The 15,772-nt window shown below is 51.9% G+C and overlaps 1 protein-coding gene across 1 annotated transcript in view; it reads right to left on the reverse strand.

The window, feature by feature from the left end:
- Window positions 1-15,772, reverse strand: part of CC2D2A (coiled-coil and C2 domain containing 2A) — a gene marked incomplete at its 3' end in the record, with an annotated part of 60,708 nt that overhangs the window by 22,433 nt on the left and 22,503 nt on the right. Inside the window, exons 11-18 of the mRNA XM_084233769.1 lie at window positions 14,361-14,501; window positions 12,541-12,697; window positions 11,537-11,775; window positions 10,039-10,216; window positions 5,588-5,744; window positions 4,089-4,236; window positions 3,143-3,281; window positions 941-1,144 (exon numbers count right to left, since the gene is read on the reverse strand). Of these exons, the coding sequence (XP_084089895.1) occupies window positions 941-1,144; window positions 3,143-3,281; window positions 4,089-4,236; window positions 5,588-5,744; window positions 10,039-10,216; window positions 11,537-11,775; window positions 12,541-12,697; window positions 14,361-14,501 (1,363 nt within the window). The remainder of the gene's footprint in view (window positions 1-940; window positions 1,145-3,142; window positions 3,282-4,088; window positions 4,237-5,587; window positions 5,745-10,038; window positions 10,217-11,536; window positions 11,776-12,540; window positions 12,698-14,360; window positions 14,502-15,772) is intronic.

Below are 15,772 nucleotides of genomic sequence, written 5' to 3' on the forward strand. Positions count from 1 at the left end.
GGTGGGCCCAGGTGTCCCTAATGGGCAGGTGGCTCGGGGGGACACATCCCCAGCCCGGCTGCAGCTATGAGGTGTGGACTTGAGGGGTGCTGGGGACCACCTGGGCAGGCAGCTCTCTCTGCACGGGAGTGGGGGTGACGCCCAGACAGGATGGAGAAGGGGGTCATGCCCTGCCTGCAGGGGCCCTGGGGTGCCAGGTCAACTCTTGCATTCACAAGTCTTAGCTATAAAACACGTGGGGATTTCATGAGCCAATAAACCTCCCTTGGCGCCTGAGCAAGTTCAAACTGGGTTTTTAATTATTTCTATTCACTTGTCCCATCTAATTCAAAGAACCAAGTAACCCAAATATTCTCAAAGAATAGGTTCTGCATGAAAATTCAAATGGGAAAAAATCAAATTTTTATGGCTCCTCATTTATCTCATCAAACACATACGTGCCCATCTGACTTCCGCTGCCCTCCCCCACTTGCACGGGTGTGTCACCTGGAACCCTCAGGGGCGCCCCACCTGGCCCCCGCCTCCCTCAGACCTCACAGCTGCCTGCTGCTCTTGCCCTGCACCCCACTTCCTTTCTGCCCCACCCACTGCACCCCAAGGCTGCTCAGACCGTCTAGTTTGCCCTGCGATGCTCCCCCCAGGCCTGTGCTTGGTGAATACTCACTGCACTATGATGGTGCAGAGCTCCTGGCTAGGGAGAGCTTGACATTCTAACATTTAAGATATTTTCTAACCCACAGTTCTAGCTTTTCTTCATGTATATGTCATTACACTGCGACAGATGATTTAAACACTGAATTCAAAAAAATCGACGACCGGTCACATAAAGGGCTGCGAAGAGAAGTGGGTTTGGCGACTGAGAACAGCACAGCAATGTCCCCGGAGAGCGCACGGCCAGCAGCATCTCCCCGTTGCCAGCTCCTTCTCGACAGCTTCTCACCTGGAACACCCTCTCCATGATCTCTCGGTCATACGCTGGGACTTGCTTATAATTTCGGAATTCTGGCACCTCTTGGCTTCGAAGACGAAGAAGCCGGAATCGTTTGGATCTGTTTAATTCCTCGTCTGAAACAAAGTTAAATTCCTGCTGCAGCTGTTCCAGTCGAAAGAAATCGGGGATGTAGGATTCACCGCTGGTAGCCACCTACGAAAAGCAGAAAATGCGACCCCCAGATCAGGGCGGGTTCCATGCGAAGAAGCTGGGCCCTGAGCTCTGGGGAGTGAACACTCAGCAGTTTTGGACCGAGAGACTTGGCGCTATCCCACATTTCATTTTTATTTATTTATTTATTTTCAAAGATTTATTTATTTATTTATACAAGCACTGGGGACAGTCAGAAGCGCGGGAGGTGAGAGAATTCACCAGAGCCAGAGCGGGGAGCAGAGCAGGCAGAAGGACCGAAGTACACTGCTGAGGGGAGCAGCGGGCGGCAGGGGAGGTCTGCGCGCCATGTGGGACCCTCCTCTGGTGGCCGGGGAGCAGCTGGGGATCGAACTGGCGCTGCAGAGGCTGCGGGCAGCTTCACAACCCAGTGCTCAACCGCTGCGCCACTGGGGAGGCCCCCACATTTCATTTAAACACAAAACACATTAAAATAGTAACAACAGTGATCATTTTCCCAAAAAGTTTACAAGGTTCCTTTTGGCGTGCTTGCTCCCTGATACTAGGTGTTAGGCACACTATACAGGCCGAAAAAAGGAGATTTCTGGCAGTGCCTTCCTAGGTGCCTGCTGAAAATCAGGTTAGCTGGGTACACGGTCTGTAAACTATTTCACACGGTCTACAAAAAGATATTAAAATATAAAAATATAGCTTCAAAATCTATTCATATCCAATGGTAGGAGAAGGCCCTGGGTCAGCTGAGCAGCCCCTTGCGCTGCTGGCCACGCTCCCTGTCTCTGAGCAGTGCTGCGTGCCCTTGGGAAATGGGTGATGGACACGCTCAGTGCCAGGGGCACCTGCTGCCCGAACCAGCGGGACTGGGCAGGTGTGGGCTGCCCCCTACTCCACTGCTGGGAGCTTTGCCAACCATGACCTCCTGGGCAGAGAGGAAGCCATGAGCTGAGATGTGCTGGGGCAAAGGACATCCTGGTGGAGAATTCGCTTTATACCAGAGGCCAGAGGGGAAGGCGGCCCCTGCATCCTGTCCTTCCACAGGGAGGCGAATGGACCAAAATGGATCAAACAGAGGTATCATTTGCTGCTGATTTCAAGATGGTGGCCACAGTGGGATTTGAATACTTGGCATGGAAGAGAAAACACGTTAGGTGAGATGGGCTGTTCTTTGCAATATTTCTCTTATCCACATTAAGAGGTATCGTTTTAGAAGGAGAGCTTATAAAGACGAAAGTTGGAATAAGCTTTGAAGTTATCTAATAAAGACCGGGAGAGACATGGAAATTTTTATATCGGTTATAATTACCCTGTGGATAAACAGGGACACGGGATGGACATTTTCTGGACCATTTACTTGTTTTCTAGGCTTTTGTGGGAATTATGGAGTAAAAACATGGCATACGATATCAATACAACCATTTCCTAACCAATGTTCCATTTTATTTAAAAATCGACAGGAAAAGGAATTTTAAATGTATGATAGATACTAGCAATTGATCACATAAATACTTACATGAAACCTAAATGATAACCTAATCAATCATTCAACAAGGAGACACACAAAATCACCATTTCTTAAAAGTGTGATGCAAAGAGCATGTGCTTTGCAATCAGATCCATGTGCTCACCTGGGGCAGGTAACTGAGCGTTTGACCTCAGTGTCTCTCTGTAGAAGGGGCAAGATAAGACCTTTCTTCGAGGGCTGCACAGAGTTTAGAGGTAAGAGCGTCATCCCACAAAAGCAACAGCTGCTTGTATTTACTGCACAGTGAGTGTGTGCCGGCCAGAGCTGACCGGCAGCTGCTGGTTGCTTGTCCCCACCTATGCAGTGGCACAGGCTTGGGAGTGAAGCGCCTGCCTGATACACCGCCAGGAAGATGCTGCTGGAATTGACACCTGCTGTGCAGCTTAAGCACCTGGGCAGGGAGGGCAGGTAGCGAAAGAAACGAGTGTGAAGGACCCAGCCATGCCATCATGGCCACGCCAAGCCAAGAGTGGTGTGTGCCCAGCCTCTTGCCACCTTACCGAGATGAGCTGCATCAGAGGGGCATTGCTGGGGTCATTCGGGTCAAGCCTGGACTCTGCTGCCCACTTGGCCAACTTCTTCATGTCCGTCAGTCCTGACGTGCCAATAGATGAGATGGCATCTGCTCTCTTCAAAGCACTGAAAACCAAGTTGGCTGCATGAGGTGGCTTCGCCAGAGAGCAGGTTGCATCGAACCATAAAATCCCAGGGGACTCACAGCTCATGGAGGTCCTTATGCTCCATGAGAAAAAATTTGATCACGGGCAAGGACGTCCACCATTTTGTTTCCTTGATGGTCGCTATTCAATATGCTAGAAGGACAATCAAGGAGCACAAACGGTGCTAGAAGACATTTGCAGAGCACACCATCACGGGTTAATAGCTACAATATATAAATAGCTCATGCAACTCAATAGCAAAACCCAAATAACACAAATAATCTCATAAAAATGGGCAAAGGAACTGAATGGACATTTTTCCCAATAAGACATTCAAATGGACAGAGGTAAATGAAAAGCTGGTCATCAGTTATTTCGAGGGGGCTACAAAGCCACCTCAGTATCCCTGGGGCCCTTTCTGCTGGTCTTAGCAGAAATCTAAGGTTCTAAGAAGGGGGTTGAGAAGAAGACTTTGATATAACCAGAAGGTTCTACCTTGCAGAGGGCCAGACACACACAACCTCATGCCAAGCACGCCCCTCCTGGAGCAGACTCCCCGGAGCGAGAAGCTTAAATAAGGGTCGGGGCCGTCGCTGTGTCTTCTACTGGCAAATGCCCCGTTTGTTAAATTGTTAGTATTTACATTTTTCTCCTGGAGAACAATAAACATCTCTGAAGACCTGGCCCATGAGGATCCAGGTAAGAACTCGATGCTTCGAGCAGCCCCCATTGGCTGTGGCTCCGGCTGGTGCCCGCAAGCTCCCCCGTCTGCTCCAGCCCACACTACCTCCTGAATCCGATGTTCTGCTGTGACAGCGGCGGGATTAGAGGGACTCCGTTTTCTCCGACGGCCCACGCCACACTGCTGGACACCTTCCCTGAGGTCATCAGGATCAGCTGGTTACTGCCATCAGCTTCAAAGGAGAAGGGCACCCCTAGGAACACCATCGAACAGGACGCGCTGAGCCAGTGGAGCCGGCCCGGCGTTGGGAGGAGAGCAAACTGCAGACAGCGGTGGGCCAGCGGGGCTGGCGGGGCGCCTCAGTGCTAGTCTGCAGCCCTGATCTCCCAGCGATGCCGCCCTGGGCCAGCTGCGGGCGGCCTAGACGCTGCCAGGATGAGGCCTCCGCAGTGGCTGTTACTGTGGCTGCTTCTGGCTCCCTCCCAACAGCTGCGTGACCGAAGACAGGCCCTGACTTCTCCGAGCCTTCGTTTCTTCTGTCTAAAATGGGGTTCTGTCTAAAACAGTACCTTCCAGGCACTGAAAATAGCAGTAAAGAAACAAAAACGTTAAGCGCTTGCACCTCGGGGAGCTGATATTCAAGTAGTGGAGACAGGCATCAAATGGGAGAATGAAGAGAAAATGGCCGGCACGTCTGGGTGATAAGCCAAGGAAGGCTCTGGAACATTTGTGTTTTAAGGGTGGGGGCAGGTTGAACTGTTGGGTGGGGCGGTAGGAAAGGCTCTAGGGGGGGAAACTGTTGGAGAAAGGCCTAAGGAAAGCCAGGAAGCGAGATGTGCAGAGGCCCTGGAGAAGAGACAGGAGGACCCCAAGCTGGAGCAGCCAGTCCAGTTGGTTCTGCTTGCAAAGCGCTTGGACACAGCCCAAGCTGTGGCTCTGGCTAAGTTACTGCAGACCCAGTCAGCCACACCGGTGTGGTGGCCGCTGATTAGGAATAAATGATAAAAGATCTTGGGGCCGTGTGTTCAGTCAACAAAAGGGAGAAGAAATTTTCATGAAAGCATCGCTCTCTGGAGCTACGAGTAGCGTTACTCACACAAAGAATACCATGATTGCCCTGCGCAGTGTCTTTGGGTGTTGGGAAGATTTTCCCCTTCATATTGAAAATTAAATATGACCCCAGAGGACATCAAAGGATTCTTCTGTCCACGGGGTGAACGAGGAAGGCCATGTCGGAGAGGGTCGCTGACCACTGGCCGCCCAGCTCGCTAGTATCAGCGTGAAGCTACGGCAAGTGTAGGCCCCAGACTTCTGGGCCTCAAGAATTCTCGCAGATCACTGTCCAGTTGTGAGCTCCCAAGAAAAAGTGGCCAGACGCACGAGAAAATGAGTCCCCAGGAGTGAGAGGCAATGGCCCAGGACGGTAAGATACGCAGTAGAGCAAGATACACAGTAGAGCAAGCAGGGGATTAAACAAATACATTCAGTGTGTTCAAGAGGCCAAGGAAGGGATGATCGGACACGCACACCCTCAGGTCACGACCTGGTGGCTGAGAAGTGAGGTCAGAGAGAGGGGGGGGGGGCTCGGGGGTCCCGGCGCCTACCGCTTCCCACGCCCTCGTGCTCCGGGGCGGCGAGCTGGCGGCTGCTGAACTCCACCTCCTCCACGGCCGCGCGCCCCGCGACCACGGTGGTTTCAGGAACAGGCAGGAACACCTCCGCGAGCAAGGTGGCGCCGCTGTGTCCCACGGTCTCGTAAACCTGCAGGGAGGAGAGAGGCGCCCCAATCAGCGGGGCTCAGCTCCCAGATGGAGGGCCGGGCCGGTCGCCGTCCAGCTGGGAGCCCCATCGCAGAGGGGACAGCTGAGCCGTGGGCTTCCGTGGCACCCGCGGAGATCAGGTGCACCCTGTCCGTGCCAAATTTGAGACGCCCTGTCCACTTGCATGGCCTGACCCCCGGGGGAGAGGGTGAGTGAGAGCAGGCCGCGACAGTCGCCCTATTCAAGCCAACGCAGGGGGCGCCCAGAGAGGGAGCGCCCGCCTCTCCCAGCTGCTTTAGGTTAGATCAGAGAGTGATGCCAGCAGGAGGAAGGGGTCAGGTCTACTACTTAGAGCTCATGAATTCGTCCCTTCAGGGCCTCAGGTTGTCTGGGAGCTGCTGAAATCCTGCCCAAGTCCTTCTCGGATCTTCTCCCCGGTGGTGTGAGCACCTGCGGCCTGTTCACTCTTTGCCGTCACCCTGAGCTCAAGGACGGGGCAGGAGGCCACAGGTCACAGTCCACCCTCCAGCCCCGGTGGGATGCTCTGCTCCAGCTGCCCATGTTTCCCTTTATTCTCGGATCATCTCAGAGTGATGTGCTTTCTTGCCTTTTAAGATTTTTTTTTTCATGTTTTGCAAAAATTTTGCTTCCCAAAGACACCTCTTTGTATGAGCCCACCGAGGGCTTCGGGTCTGTTATCTTGTCTAATCTCTACACGTCCCTCTGAGGGATGGTTTGTGTAAGGATGAAGCCAGGTAACAGACCCCACAGGTGCAGTGATAAGGTTCAAAAAGGGGGAGAAACTTCCCCTCACCCCCCCATCTGGTAAGTCACAAAATTAGGATTTGACTTCAGACATGTTTCACTTCAAAACCCATATGTCTCTTGTTTTCTCTTCCTCACAATCCTTTTTTATTTATTTATTTTTTTTTGTGGGACCCTCGCCGGCGGCCGGGGAATAAACCGGCGCTGCAGAGGCTGCGGGCAGCCTCGCAGCCCAGCGCTCAACCACTGCGCCACCAGGGGAGGCCCTCCTTTTTCTTTTAAAAAAAAAGGTTTATTTATGGATACAAGAACTGGGGTGCAGGCCAGAGGTGTGAGGTGGTGAGAGGATTCACCAGAGACATAGTGGGGAGCAGAACAGGCAGATTGAGTGAAATCCACTGCTGAGGGGAGCAGCGGGCGTCAGGAGGGGTCTGCTGTGCCATGTGGGTAGCTCCCTGGCGGGGATCCAACGCCTGCTGCAGTGGCTGTGGATAGCTTCATAGTGCTGAGACTTCACCCCTTGCACCACCAGGGCAGCAGGCCCCTCACAGTCCTTCTTTCGAGGCTGTGGTGTTGCTCTAATTCCTTCTTCCTTCCCATTTCCACCGCCAGCTCCGATCCCATGCCTCACTGCCGGCGCTAGCTCAGGCCTTATCTCCTGCTGGACTGCCTGGCATTTCTTATCTCAAGCCGGGCTGGGTGGCTCCGAGCCTGTGGCTCAGGACACATGAGATCTAATGTCACCATCGACACAGCTCCTTCGAGGGACATATTCATCCACGCCAAGTACGGCTGCTCTGTGGTTCTCTCTCTATCTCCTGGCTGGATTTACAGCTCCCCGGCAGGGCTGGGCATTCTAAACTACACTCCTGGCTCAGCGTTAGACACACAGTTGGCTCTTAAATCAAGTGAGAAATATTCACAGTTGGCTGTTGAGTCATCAGTTGATGTGTTATCATTTTTGGAATCTCAGAACTTTTTCTGAGATACGTAATTCAAGACTGGGCAGTGCTGACACACATGGATGCATTTAAAGCAACTTCCCTGACCCTCCTGGTATTGCCAATGATTCCTGAATCTTCTGATCCAAAACTTGCAGTTGTATAGAAAATTTCCAAGTGGCACAGTGCTAGGCCTTGAGGGTCAAAATACAGTCGCCCCTAACTTTACTTCTTCTGTCGCCACTACTCAATCGCTGGGCCACAGAGCCATTCCACACGGTCTGACCAGTGACCACGTCTCTAAGGAAAGTGCAAGGACCGAGCCAAGGCCCCTTTGATTTGTGCTGTTTAAAAGAAGACAGCACGATTCACTCTTAGGTCCAAGCTCACCGGCCTCCGAGCATATTCTTGATATTATGGGATAAAGTTTTGCTTTTGCAGCTAAAAACTCCATTTCATCTTATTTTAGAAAATATGATGTTATCCTTAAAAAATGCCTTGGGTTGTCACACCCATAGCCAGCTGGTATTCAAGGTAGTGACCAGGAGATCGTAGAGAAGGCGGTTTGTGTATTTCAGAACCCACGTGAAGCCAGACATTTGTGCACTCATGGAAGGTGGGGGGTGACATTCCTGCCACAGCACTTCAGGAGATCTGGAATGGCCTGAGTGGGGCTTCACGTGCTGCCCAGGTGGCTGCACTCTCGCTGACCAGCACAGGTCTGGCCGGTCCCCTGGGGTGGGGGCAGCACCTGCCTCCAGCATCGTGCACTCTCAGGAGGTGTCTGCTGCAAGGACTCCCTCGGCCTCCTGCCGCCCCCTTACAGCTGCCGCTCTCTTGCACCCTCTAGCTCTCCACCTGCTCTCCTAGGAGGCTCCCACTCTGCAGGGGCAGAATGGGGGAGGGCAGCCCCTTCTCTGCAAGGGGTGTGGGGAGAGCAGGTTGAAATGGGTCCCAAGCCTAGAACAAGGGAAATCTCTGCTGTTCTTTGACTCCCCCAGGGACCACCAGCAGCCCCTCCTGGTGAAGGTCAGGGGTCAGCAAAATTTGGAGCTGGCCTCTGGAGTTATGTTGACTTTATCAAGTTTTATCCTGAAGAGATGGTTTTCCCTTTGCGGTGAAATCTGTAAACTTAGCTCGAGTGCCCACATTCCCGCCAGGGCAGGAGGGGGCATGTGGGAAGAGTGGGCTTCAGCCCAGCAGCACAGCGCCCCCCAGTGGCATAAGATGGTAAACCTTCCAGAGCCCCCTCGCCATCCTAACAGGGGGGCACTGCGCCAGGAACTCTGGCTCCTGGAAACCCCAGCCGAGAAAGGCCTCTCTTGCTCGGGTGCAGCGGTAGAGAGAGCTAGAGCGCGTGTGTGGGGACAGGAATGGAGTCTTGATCCTGGCGCAGAGGGCTCAGGAGGCTCAGACATGCGTCTCACAGTGAGACCCAGGTAAAGCAGGTGGGCACACAGTGAGACCCAGGTAAAGCAGGTGGGCACACAGTGAGACCCAAGGAAAGCAGGTGGGCACACAGTGAGACCCAGGTAAGGCAGGTGGGCACACAGTGAGACCCAGGTAAGGCAGGTGGGCACACAGTGAGACCCAGGGAAAGCAGGTGGGCACACAGTGAGACCCAGGTAAGGCAGGTGGGCACACAGTGAGACCCAGGTAAAGCAAGTGGGCAGAGTCCCCCACCTCCCTCCCTCCCTCGCCCATACACATTGAGAGGACAGAGGAGGAGAAGCCCCCAGAGGGGAGGGAGGGGGAGCCTTGGACCCGAGAGCAGAAAGGATGAGGAGCCCCAGCAGTGGCCTGCATGTAAACGGCAGGAATCACCAGGCACAGCAGCGCTCGTAGCCCACAGGTAGTGGCTGCCGCAGCTCTGTGCTGAGGAGGCTTCTGAAGCCACATCTAGGCTTAGCAGAGAGCGAGGGGCAGGACACTTTGTCGTTTTTGGCACTCGTGGTGGCTGGGGATGAGGACTTGCCGCGTAAGTGGTGGGTGAGGCCCGGCGGTGCTGCCCGAGCTGGCGGCAAGCAAGGCCACGCGACCCACAGGCTGGCTCGCAGCACGCGATCCTGCTGGCACCTGGGGGGGACTCGCCACGAGAGCAGCGCGCCCGAGACCGTGGCGGGATGGGCAGTGTCCTCTAGAAACGGAGGCCTTGGAGCCACACGCGTGATCTTCTTTGAGAAAAGGCTCTGCACAGAGCTGGCTAGCTCAGGCTGGAGCTGAGGCAGGTCCCGAGGCCATGACCGTGCCGTGGACACGGAGAAGGTCGTGTGGAGGAGGCTGGCGGGAGATTTGCTTGTTCTGCTCTGCCTCCATCGCAGCCAGCGGTGAGCAAGGCATGATCCATGTCTTTGGAACATCATGCCAGAGCCCTGGAGACAGTGATATTGAAGCATCCCCCCATGAATGAGCCGGAGAACCCTCCTCGTCCCCAGCCCCTGGCCCCCCACCCATCTGGCTCTTCTCCAGTCACTCTGCCGGCATTTCCAGGAGTCAGAGGTTAACACATCTCCTTTGCCAAGACCCTTAGGGCCGCCGTGCCGAGGAGGCGCTGATCTCTCCCTCGAGTGTCCATCAGGACCCGCTTACCTGCAGGCTCAAGCTCTCCGGCCAGTTGAATATTTGCAGATTGAAAATCTGTCCAAAGTGAACGCGGAAGTCGGGGCCGAGCGGCCGGCTGTCGGTCCTGGACACCTCTTTGTTGTTGAAGAGCACCTTCAGGTGCACGGAGCGCCTCTTGACGTCCTCCCTCCGAGAGACCTCCACCCTGCACGGCGGGGCAGACAGGTGAGCGGCAGCCAGAGGGGGATGACCTGACCGAGGCGATACGCGTGGTATCTCAACAGAGCAAGAAGCACCAGGTGCGACTCCTCGCTCACCCCAGCAGCGACAGGTCTGGCAGAGCCTGATATAATGAAACATGTGTCCCTGGGAGGCGGTGTGGTGAGACGTGTGTGAAGAGGTATGGATCTGTACCCCTAAATCATCTACAGTGCTATAAAAAACATCACCTTGATAAATTAGATCATTTACAAATTAAAATATCCTTCTACGTGGTCATGCATTGTGAATGTTCATTACAGAACTATATGCTATTGCATTGTGGCTTGGAAATAGCTAATTAAGTGCTGGAGAATAGTGTGGTGGTGTTAGCATATAAGTGCTAGAGTTGAGGGAACATGTGAACATGTGCAAGAAGCTACAATTTAAAATAAAGTATTAGGGGCCTCCCTGGTGGTGATAGGGGTTAAGTCTCAGCACTATCTTGCTATCTGCAGCTGCTGCAGGACAAGTTCAACCCCCAGCCAAGGAGCTGACCCACATGGCTCAGCAGATCTCTCCTGTCTCGCCCGCTGCTCCCCTCAGCAGTGTATTTCAGTGGATTTGCCTGTTGTTCCCCACTCTGTCTCTGGTGAATCCTCTCAACCCCCCACCTCTGGCCTGTACCCCAGTTCTTGTATGCATAAATAAATACATCTTAAAAAATAAAAGATGGACATGTACATGTGTTTTTGTGATTATGTACAGCTTTATATATGCTAAATGAAGCTTCTGATTGTTTCTGTCTTAGGCATCACACACAAATGACAAGAGATGTTATTTTCATCAACGTTGGAGAGTATGTTTCCCTGGCCTGACCCAAAGAGGTACAGGGAATGTCCACAGCTCCTTGGGAAGCTCCACGAGGTTTTCCAAGAGAAGCTGGCCTCCAGCACAGCTGAAATCAAGGGCCATCAGGGAACCCAGGTGTCTGTGCCAGGAGTGGGATGCTACTAGTAGGCAGAAACCGCCAGTTACAGATAAAGGCTGCAAATTAGAAGCCAGGTAGGCAGCCTGTGGGAAGAGCGCCTCCTGCTGGCAGCATCAGGTAGTGCGCGCCCGTAGGTAGATGAATCCTATCACCCAAACTACAGATGCCTGAGTCTCCCATGGCTTAGTCTCAGAACTACTTACAGAGAATCAGCGATGGAGCCCATCACGCCTGCTGTCAGGAGATGCACACCCTAGTGTCTGTGTTCGCGTGTGTGCTGGCGCTTGTGTAATTGTGTCCCCGTCAACCTCATTCCTAGCTGCGTAGTCCACTCACCTGGGACACTGGTCATTGGGCGTCACGCTCCCCGCCAGGCTCAGCTCCGGGACCAGCGTGGGCTCCCCGGGCCTCCTCCGGCTCTGGGCCACTCGCTCCCGCACCTGCTGTTCCACCAGCGCCTGGTCCGCAGGCTCCGGAGGGACGGGCTTTGCAAGCTCCTCCTCGGGAGGCGACTCCCCCAGCTCCTCATCGGGGTGGTCTTCCTCTGCTTGTTGCTTTTTCTTCTGTTTGGCTCTCTGTTGGGTAAGAGGCAAGCTTAGGCCAGACAGGAATTTGGAAAGTCACTGAAGAGCATGCTTCAGATCCAGACAAGCCTGGAGGCCAACCCAGCTGCTCCCCAAGCCCCTGCGACCACTTGGGGAGGCTGCTAAGATGGGACCTCTCGATGCCTCCGTTTTCTCATCTCCAAACTGGGAACAGTCCTCGGGACCACTCTCCAGGGCTGTTGAAATGCGGTTATACCCAGAAAGCACTGACCCCTGTGACGGCCCCTGAACTTGCAAAGCATTAATTACTGGTTCTAACAGCTCAGGACGCATCTTGAAACTGAAGACTTGCGAGCCAGGTGGCATCACAGGGCACCTGATATATTACTTATTGCTCTTGGGTTCAATTTTGCAGAGTCATGCACACAAAGTTAGACGCTTTTCTCAGGGAAACCCAGAAGCATCCACACTCCACATTCAGTGGGATAATGCGTGTGTAATGCTAAGTGTTTTGCAGCTTAGGACACACGCATAAGTGATTACCTGTTGTTACTTGTTAGTTCACTCAAATAACCAGAGTGATACACCAGGGCCAGCTATGAGAATAGCTGGTGCTGGTACCGGCTGGCTGGGGGTTTTTTATCAATTGCATTATGAACTCACCACCTCATCCTTTTTATCCCCCAGTGTGGGGGGGGAGGGAGCCAGCAGAGCTGGCAGGGGACCCCAGCTTCCCTGCCCTGTCCCGGCCTGTCCCCTGGCTAGCCCGGCCCGAGGTGGTGGCTGCTGGCAGACCTGGGCTTTCCTCCAGGCCTTCCAGTGCTGCAGCGCGGCCCTGTACTCCGCCATCTGCTGCTCGTGCTCCTCCATGCGCTCCTCCACCAACTCGCTCGTTTCAGCCTGGATTTCTGCTTCATATGCCTCACTGTCTGCTTTCTGGTCGACTTTTTCCCTTGGAAATAATTCACAGTATCTTGGTTATTTCTTAAGATCAAGTCAGAGAACAACAGCCAACTTTGGTGAAGCGTGGGCTTGCTATATGCTGGAACCTCTTCTAAAGGTTCGCCCATCAGCTCCTGGCCCTGAGAGGCAGGTGCTTTTATAATTCATGTTTATCCACGGGGGTGGGGGAGCAGGCACAGGGAGGTAGGGAGTCACTAGCCCCAGCACACCGGTGGCAAGGGGAGCTGAGCTGGCCACCACTTAGTCAAATGCCCAGGGGTGAACTGAGCCACTACAGCCCACAGCAGCAGCTAAATTGTGGTATTTCATTCACTCAAGCCTTTGAGGAGGCGCTTCATTATGTTGCTACTGAATTCCTGAACCCACTTTTTTGACCTAGGGTGATGATGTGGGTTTTTCTTTGGTGATTCTGCCGCTAATGCCAAGCCCTCAGGAGATCTGCCCACACTGTGTGTTGTGGTGTGTTCTGTGGAGCCCTAGACCTGGGAGATGCCTTTGTAGAGCCATGGGCTGTGTGATTCTTCAGGAGGGCACTATATGTGTGCCCCCAGCCCCACCCACCGGTGTCAAAATGAGCTGGGAAATGTTTGGGATCCCCATGAAAAGTGCATCTTCTAAAACTCAACAATGCTACTCCCAGGTATATTTCTGGAACCTTCATGTGCATGTGCATGTGCCCTAAAAGACATGCACACATTATCTACTAAGTTGAAAAATGGAATTAATTCAAATGTCCATCCATGGGAAAATGGACATCAATTATATGGTGGTGGAGGGAAACCAGACATTTTGGTGGAGGCCATGATGTTGAATTATAATCTGTACAACTAAAACACCTATAATGTAAATCAATGTCACTTCAATAAAAAAAATTAAAATCTGGGCCTCCCCGGTGGCGCAGCAGTTGAGCGCTGGGTAGCGAAGCTGCCCGCGGCCTCTGCGGCGCCAGTTCGATCCCCGGCTGCTCCCCGGCCACCGGAGGAGGGTCCCGCATGGCGCGCAGACCTCTCCTGCCGCCCGCTGCTCCCCTCAGCAGTGTACTTCGGTCCTTCTGCCTGCTCTGCTCCCCGCTCTGGCTCTGGTGAATTCTCTCACCCTCCCGCGCTTCTGACTGTACCCAGTGCTTGTATAAATAAACAAACAAACAAAATAAATAAATAAATAAATAAAACATGCCTCTATTAAAAAAAAAAAATAAAATCTACTTTCTGGAGCTAAAGAGTAAATCTACAAAAACTTTGTTACATTCATCTAATGCAGTAGTATAAAGCAAAGAAAATGAACTGCAACTATGTGCCATAAAGTAATTGAATCTCACAAACACAGTAACACACGTTACTTCACCAAAGAACTAACACGATGTACTTTCACTTATGTGAAAATCAAACACAGGCATATTGAACTATATGTTTTAGGGATTATAGAGATAGCAAAACTGAAAATCCAGGAAATGGTTACTTCTAGATGGGGGTAGGGGGAATACAGCTGGGGCTAGAACGTGGGGGCTTCTCAGATATAGGCAATGTTTATTTTTTTACCCGAGGAATGGTTATTAATTTGTAATGATTTTAAAAATTGTACCTGTGTTCTATACAACTTTCTCTATGCCTGATAAAGCCCAAATAAAACAAATCTTTGAAAAAAGGGCCTACTTTCTCAAAACGAGCTTCAAGGGTGTATTTGTAAATCTCTGGAACTCTCGAAGGGACTTCATCTCTTTCCAGACTTTTATGATGCTCTTAAGCAATGCTCGATCTTTTTCTTGTTCAGCATCACGCAGTTTCCTTGTTTGCCTACAAGACAGAAAATAATACACAAGAACATATTAGAAAGCAACAACAGCAAGTTACTCGCTGTTGTTTACAAATAGAAAGTAAACTCAAAATGCTATAGTGACCGTAGAGCTAATTTGCTAGTTACAGTATTTCTAGAAAACCAAAATATCAACGTAAATTTGAAGACAAGAGGATGCCAACCTGTTTTGAGAGTCTTATTTGATTTTGATTTCTCTAGGGCAGACTGACAGCAACTTAAGTAAATCACCTTTTAAAATTGGTATTAACACTTTGTATCCTAAACAAACAACCACCTTTGAAGTTTTGAAAAAAAGAGGCCCAGTAATTGCAGGTCTCATGAACTAAACAAGAGGCTATGGAGCTGTCCTGGTTAACACCAAATATGTTCAAGTCTGTCTGTGTCAACACACATCACAAGCTCCACATTAGGACATGAGGTAATCTACTTCAGGCCTTGGCGAGTTTTCAGTGCTAGCTAGATTAATAATACCTTGAGTGTGATTTGAAGAGGCATCCTTTGAAAATGCTGTTAATTTTCTTTCCATTAGCTAAGGTCTTTGGAAATTATTTACTGCCTTATTTTAAGCCCTCTCTAGGAACAGTCAAATCCACACCCTTAAGTGCTCGATTATGCAACCAATCACTTGATTAATTCTTTGGACAATCTTGAGCAACACCCAGTGTCATCCCAGGGGACTGAGAAGTGTCTAGGAGATAGGGGAGGTCAGAGAGTTTAGAGCTTCCCTCAAGACAGAGACACAGACAAATGCCCACAGCAATGTGGGGTTTGCCTGAGACAGCTCCAAGGACAACCAGGGGGGGTGTTTCACAAGCTAGCTCCTGAATTTCAGGGGGAGGTCTGAGTGTGGAGGTTGTACTTGTGATGACTGTCCATGGAGATGGCACAGGAACACAGAGGTCTAGTTTTCTAATACTCAACTGGTGGCTGTGGGAAGGGAAGATGGCGGAACAGGACAGCTGGCTAGTGGTTGGGTGGCCGAGACTCAGAACTCTCTAAAGACCTCAGCAAGCAAGAAAGCTTGAATTAGAATGGAGAACATTCTTCTATGTGGGTCACTGTGTGTTCCCAGCACACATCTAGACACATGAGTGTCGTTTCGGGTGCTCTTCAGGTTGCATGGACCTGTCACATCATGAGAATCCTCAGCGCTGTCTTACTTGTGTCATGTGCAGATCTAACTCAGTCCTTCCACCCGCGCTGGGTGTGCTCACTTTGGTAGGGGCTCTTGCTTTGGTAAATGAGGCTG

This window comes from Talpa europaea (genome assembly GCF_964194135.1).
Source record: "Talpa europaea genome assembly, chromosome: 5".
NCBI classification, from domain to species: domain Eukaryota; kingdom Metazoa; phylum Chordata; class Mammalia; order Eulipotyphla; family Talpidae; genus Talpa; species Talpa europaea.